Source organism: Caenorhabditis briggsae (genome assembly GCF_000004555.2).
Source record: "Caenorhabditis briggsae complete genome, chrIV, whole genome shotgun sequence".
In the NCBI taxonomy this organism is placed as follows: Eukaryota; Metazoa; Nematoda; class Chromadorea; order Rhabditida; family Rhabditidae; genus Caenorhabditis; species Caenorhabditis briggsae.
The window spans coordinates 1,185,772-1,192,975 of NC_013487.2; the positions used below are offsets into that span (position 1 = coordinate 1,185,772).

The 7,204-nt window shown below is 35.3% G+C and overlaps 1 protein-coding gene across 1 annotated transcript; it reads left to right on the forward strand.

The window, feature by feature from the left end:
* Positions 1-578: 578 nt before the first annotated feature.
* On the forward strand, positions 579-1,384 carry CBG13729 (the record flags this gene model as incomplete). The annotated part of the gene is made up of 3 exons (XM_045244804.1): positions 579-587; positions 919-1,051; positions 1,101-1,384. 3 exons carry the CDS (start codon positions 579-581, stop codon positions 1,382-1,384), a joined length of 426 nt encoding a protein of 141 aa, XP_045095242.1.
* Positions 1,385-7,204: the final 5,820 nt, after the last annotated feature.

Sequence of the window (7,204 nt, forward strand, 5' to 3'; positions counted from 1 at the left end):
TGGCGGCGCTTTTGCTCGTGACGTCTTCACCGACCCCTCAGGAAACTTTCAAATCGCCGGATACATCGATCTGGACGCTCCTTCGTGGGCCACGATTGATGCTCGGATCTATATTTGGCACAAATGCTACGAGAAACCTTATGAGCAATCGGATTCATGTTACAATTGGTTTGAGATTGGAATTCCGAAACTGTTCATAAACGAGGGACCGTTGGCTCAGAAGACATGGGATCTGGGGGAGATTCGTCTGGAAGTGCCGAAAAAAGGACAACAATTAGATGCGTGTTAATTGAACTGTTGCTTGCAATGACAGTCTGATCTTCAACTAATGAATTGTTTATCATAATATCACAAACATTTTATCAGTTGACACATTTTTATAGCTCTCATAAGAGTGGAGGTCATTAAGCTCAAACTTGACGGTGTCTATTACCGGCTTTACGGCATATAAAAACGCTCCATCGAGAGTCTCTTATCACTAAAATGTCTCAAGGTTAGGAGCTTAAGCTCAGCGAACGCTTCTGGTTTTCCACGACACATAAGTGTTCCCTGAATTTTGACAGAATAGAGGATTACGTATGTTCGTTGTATGACAGTTAGAGCATAAAGTAGAATCTGCATGAAAAAGGCCGAGCTGAAAAAATTGTGTTAACTTGCCACCTTCATTCTGAAAGTCACCAAAAATATTGAAATTTTCGAACTCGTCCTGACGTGACTCCAAGTTCCACGCTCTCCTCTCTAACGTTCGCCACATGGAAAATTTCGGCGTTGGATTAACCCAAAAATAAGGAGACACAGTAATTCAAAAAATTGAATATCATGAAGGTAGGCGCATTATTTGGGGCCTTTTCCAAGAAAAAATTATGATCTACAAATTAGCCCTTCTAAGACTATTCAAAGCAACAGAAATAATTTCAGATCATATTCCTGCTAATTGCTATCCCACTAGTCGTTGCCAGAGAACAATCGGTTCGAGCGGTAGGAACTCTAACCTGCCACGGAGTCCCCGCACAATATGCTGAGCTTCAATTGGTCAGCAAAAAGGTTTTTGGTAACTACTTCACTTTTCAGATAGATCCTAAACTCTTCTGATTATTCAGGTGGCGACGCGTTTGCTCGTGACGTCTTCACCGATCCCTCTGGATACTTTCAAATCGCCGGATACATCGATCCGAGCACCTGGTCCACGATCGATGCTCGTCTCTATATTTGGCACAAATGCTACGAGAAACCTTATGAGCAATCGGATCCATGCAGCAATTGGTTCGAAATCGCAGTGCCGAAGCTGTACATAAATGAGGGACCGTTGGCTCAGAAGACGTGGGATATGGGAGAGATTCGTCTGGAAGTGCCGAAAGATGGACAAAAATTGGATGCGTGTTGATTGAACTGTTAATTGGAATAAATATTTTTAATGGAATATGATGAATGAAGTATGAGTTATGGAAGATCTAAATTTCGATAAAATTTGCTAAAGGGAAATTCTTGCTGTCTCGAATCTTATACCCAAGAATTTTTAGCCTGTTATCATGACAAGTTTAAATTTTGAATCTGCTCTGAATCTTTCTCACTTCAGTGTATTTTTCCCTACAGTATTCCTTTCAATTTTCAAATATTTCCCCCCCCCCACATTTATCCCGGAAAAGTTTTCGATTTCTGAAGGTCTAGATTTTTGTTTGGAGACTCTCTGCACGTTTTGTTACTCGTTCACTCGTGCGATTATTTTGAATAGACAATACCTGGAACATATAAATTTCAGTTTGGTGAATATGAAGCTGCCGGATTCTGCAATCCGCTCACTGAAAAATGGCAGATCTCCCAAGATTCTGGATTCAATACATTCAATCGATTGAATGCAGTTTGTATTGGACAAGGTAGATCAATGACAACTTTTGCAAAATAAAGTTCGATTCAGAGAAGAAATGCAATGCCTGCACCATGGATGGAATCATTACAAAGGGTTCTGAACCGTATAATTTGATTACCGTAAAACCTCTAATAGAACGACACCCGGAACGTCCACTTTGAGCCTATATATCTCACTTCTTTTGAAAGATATCAAAAAGTGTTTAACTAGTAAAATGTTTATCAGGATATCAGCAACATTTTACTAGTTAGCCGCTTTTTGATATCTTTTGCAGAAAATTAGATATATAGGCTCAAAGTGGACGATCCGGGTGTCGTGCTATTAGATGTTTTACGGTAATTGTTTCAAATTCTCCAGATTTTCTTTTGAAAATTCAGACACCTTTTGTTTGTGATGTATTTCATGTACTCAAAAAATTTTCTGTGAAATTTTATTTCTAAATTTTCCTCAAAATTTCTTGTTTCACGTTCTCCGAAAAAACATTGGAACTTAAATTTAGTAATAAATTTAACGTTTATGTTAGGTGAAAAAATTATTTACAAGGGAAGGTTTTTTAGACAACGGTTGAGAATTAGCTCAAAATTTGCATACTTATAGTTTAAGACATGCTCTATACGATGACGAAAAAATTTTTAGCCCGTTCTCACTCCCAGGCCGAAAACTTTGTCTGAAAATTTGGGCCGATTTCGGTGCGCTGGGGATTTCGTCTTCCCCTTCGCTCCTCTACGCCCTCCGCGCCAGAGGAAAATGTCGGTTGTGTGGTATTATGGTAAGAGGGTGTGTTATTAGGAGTGACTATGCTGGTTCGACCCCCCCGATGGTAAAACTTTTTTTGCATTTTTTGAAACTAATTTTCGATCCCAAGTTTGCCTTCCTAGGCACTATATGAGACTTTTTGATTAATTTCAAAAGTTTTCAAAGAAAAAAAAGATTTCATGAGAATTTGAGGAAAAAATAGATAATGGTCTTTTCGACCGGTTCTTACATCCTCGTATCGTTAAAAACAAAAATTTCAGTCTCTGAAAGTTGCTCAATTTTGCTCTTTTTAAGGTGGAGTACTGTCAAATCGATCACATACAAGATTCGAACCTATTTCTAGAGGTTTCAGTTAAGTTCAAGCAATATTTCAGAAATTAGGAACTGTTAAAGTTCTAACAACAATCAGGAGATTTTTTGAGCCCAAAGACAACATTGGGCTGAAAAAATTTGTCAGAATGCTATTTCTATCGTTTCTGAATAAATGGTACATTTTTTCGAACTTTTCAAAAAAATTTCAAAAAAATCACTTTCGAAGTGTGGGGGACCCCATGATGATTTTTTTTTCAAAATATTTCAAAAAAAAATTTTTTTTGAAAATGTTTAAAAGTTACTTTATAAGATAGAAAAATGTCCAAAAATGAGTTTCGCACTAGAGCAAATCTTGAAAAACTAATTTTTAACCTCGAAAAATGCATGTTTTGGCCGAAATTTAGTACTAAAGGCACTTTCAGAGCCCATATTTCGGCTCCTTTTGAGAACGGGCTAAAATTTTTTTTGGATTCGGATTCAGCATGTTCGAAAGTACCTTTGTACGAATTTCGAGCAAATTCTCAACCGTTGTCTGAAAAACCTTCTCTTGTATGTAAAATTGAATTGAAATTTTTAGATATTTCAAAGTTGAAAAATGTTCAAAAATCAAAATTTTTCACTTTTTCAACATCAGCACATCACAAAATCTCATTTTTTCGAAAAATGCACGGCGGGTTGCACGGCGGGTTTGAAACTTTGAGAAAATTTTTTTTTAATTATATTTCTTGATTTTACGATAATTTCAAGAAAAAAGTTTTGCTGTTTCAAATAGTTTTTAAAGTATTGGGCATTTTCTTATGCACCGACAAATCAAAATCGCCAATTTCACAACTTTTCAACAAATTGAGCAAAAAAAAAACTCACCAATACATGATTTTCTCTTTTTTTATAGCTCCAAAAAGAGAACACACCGGAAAAGAAATAACCAAAAAAAAATTGTTTTAGGTTCAAAATTCAGTGGTTCAGTCCAAATTTATTTTCCACATTCTCTCTTCCAAAAGAGACAATTTTAATTATCCGAAAATTTTTCAGGGAAAGAAGAATAGGATAGAGGAGGAGAATAGAAGGAAGAAGCTCAGAAACGAGAGACATAGAGATTTAGAGAAAAAAGAGCGCACACACAATGTCTGCGTCTCCTCATTGCTGCATACTCTCACGCCTTCAGAATATCGATATTAGGAAGAAGAAGAAGAAGAAGAAGAAGAAGAGGGAGGGGACGTAGACGACGTCCCCTCTTTTTCTGGCTCTTCAGAAAACGGACGGAGAATGCAAATGCATTTGGAATCATTTGGAGGAAGCAGATGGGTGGGGTGTCTCCAGAAGAGAGAGAGACACACACACATCCCCATATTGGCTTCATTAAAATGGGAGGAAAAAGAGAAAATCGGATTTATGGGAAATTTTTCGAAGGGCACCTAACCTTATTGAAATGGATGGGTTGGGGTTAATTTTTGAAAAAAAAATGTTTTTGATGTTTCAATTTCTAGAGTTAACCAGTAGTTGTGTTTCAAAATCAATTTGACATTGGCAGGAATCGAAATTGATTTCTAGACCATTCAGGAGAGTGCAAAACATTGTTTTTCAATTTCATTAAATCAAAATAAATAAATCAAACAAAAGAGGCTTTAAAAACAGCTTTGTGATACACATTGAATCTTCAAATCTCGCTTTATTTTTCTATATTCTGAAACAGAACGTATTCTATTGTTGTTTTCTTACTGTGTACCAGTAGAAATTTGAATTTTATGTAACTAGTTTTTTGAATTTGAAAAATTATGGAAAATAAGATTTCTAGAGAATTTGGATCTTCCAAAAAAGGCAACAAATGATGGACTCATTGAAACCAAATAGCAGTGAGCAATAGCAGTGACTTCAATAAACAATTTGAAACAGAGAAAATTGTTTAAAAACTGTTCGGAAACTTCCAGACCGCCGTATTTTCATTAAACTTCTACTACTTGCCTAGAATTTTCAGCTTTTAATGATTTTTTGAAATCAAAAATTCAGTCTTAATATCATAACAAAAAGTCTAACGGAAATTCAAATTTCAGAATGCACCAATTTTTAAGCTTTGAATTGTTCTATAAAATACGATTTCTAGACAATTTTAGATTTTTCTTAAAACCTCAAAGAGTCATGTGCCCATTAAAACCAAACCAGTCGGTTTACGGCCCTTTCGAGGCTGAACCTCCTGGCCTTCGGTTACAGTATCTGTAATCTTGGCTTCAAAAAGAGGCTTCGAAACTTTTATTGAGGGAATTTTTTTGTCTAAACTTGGAAAATAGGAAATTTAGAAATTCAGAGTTTTGTAAATTTCTTTTGTAATTCTGAGTGTCTGGAATTCTAGTTTTTGATGATTCTGATTTTCCAGGTTCTGAAAATATAGATATCGAAATATTCGGAAATTGAGAAATTGAGTTTAAACTTGGGGGGGGGGGGGAGGGGATTTTTTCAAAATAGACATTCAGGAGTTTTTTTGTTCTTTTCCGAATTTTCTATATTTCGGATTCCCGGATTTCTAGAATTCATTGATTTTTGAACTTTCAAAATCCTTATTTTCCGAATTTCCTATTTCCGAAATTCTAATTTTTTTCATTCATGGTTTCAGAAATTTGGAAAGTCAGAAATAAGGACATCCAGATATCCAAAAAATGAGACATTTTGAAGTTCGGGGGTTATTTTTCTGACTTTTGGAAATCCGATGTATCAAATTCAGAAGTTCGAGTTTGCTACTTCTCAACTTTCCGAAATTCTAATTTTTGAAGTTTTGGTGTTCAGAATTTCATATTATCAGCTTTACGGAAATTCGGGAGTTAAAAGATTAAGAGAGTCGGAACTCGGAAATCCAGAGCCGAAATTTCAGCAATTCGAAAACTCTGAAATTGTAAAAGTTAACTGTAAGTAAAATGTGAATTTTAAGAGCTTTTAAATTCCCAATATAATTTTTAGTTTCCGAATTGTTGAAGTCACTAATTTCAGAAGATCCAAATTTTATATATTTCGAATTTCAAACAGTTAACTTTTTGGAAGTTTCATGAATAGGGACCCTGAAATTAAGAGAAGAATTTCAGTAGTTGGGAAATTGAGAAAATAAGAAAATTCAAATTTAGAGTTCCGGAAATTTGAAAACTCAAAAATTCGCAAATTTCGAATATCTTAAATTTCTAAGAAAGGCAAATATGGATCTTATAAATTCGATAAATTAAGTTACCTTTGCCTTATATCATATTTTCAGAAGCTTCAAAATAGAACTAACTTTTCCTTCCTACTTGATACTGATCAAATCAGAAAAATGTGAAAACACCTTCCCGCAATCGAACCAATGAGAGAAAACATTATACACATTCTCTTTCACATCTAAAATCTTTTCAAAAATCAAAAAAAAAAGAAGTTCCCGCCTGCAGGACTCGAACCCGGGTCGCAAGGACAAAAACGTAGTGCGTTAGCCACTACACCACTGGTCACCACAGGAAACGTGATAGAGATGGCGTACACGTGTGTGTTGAATTTCCTCACCATCTCTCCCTCTTCCCTCCTCTCGCGCCCTCTCTGCACACCACGCTTTACTGTGGTGAAACCAAGGAACGTCTCCAGAAGATTTCAAAATCAAAATTTCGAAAATAGAAAGAGTCGGGCAAAAACTAATAAAAATTTTCGATTTGCCTGTCTAGGTTTCAGCTCAATCGGTTATCTTTGAATGGGTGAACCGACACGCTACATCCATCCGGACATACGGAATTTGGTGAATGTTATTAGTAATGATATCAGCCAATTTAAAACAGAGAAAATATTTTCAAAATTGTTCCAGTACTTCCATCACGTTTCTAACGGTGGTCTAGAATTTTCAGTTTTGGCGGAAATTCAAAAAAAAAAGAAATATTGAAAACTTATCCCTAAACTTTTACGGTTTTAGAGAAGTCATTAGTTTTGGAAAGAAAAAGTGTGTTCAATAATTTTGTGCTTTTAGTAAAAATATACGATTTTTTGTCCTGTTCCAATTCCTTACACCAACTGAAAGATCAGAGAGTCAGACTTTCATTTTGAATAATTTTGTACATTTTGTCAGTTGGTCATTTTCTTGCTATCTTTTCAGAGAACATTCCATTAACAAAGTTTCATATGCACAATTCATTATTTGATTAAATCTGTTTTAAAAGAAAAAAGAGGGAAAGATCAATGAATTGTCCTTGAAATCCTTCTTGTATCTCCAACTTTTTATTATTTTCAGTCTGAATTATCTCTCCATCATCGTCTGAATTGTCGGCAGGG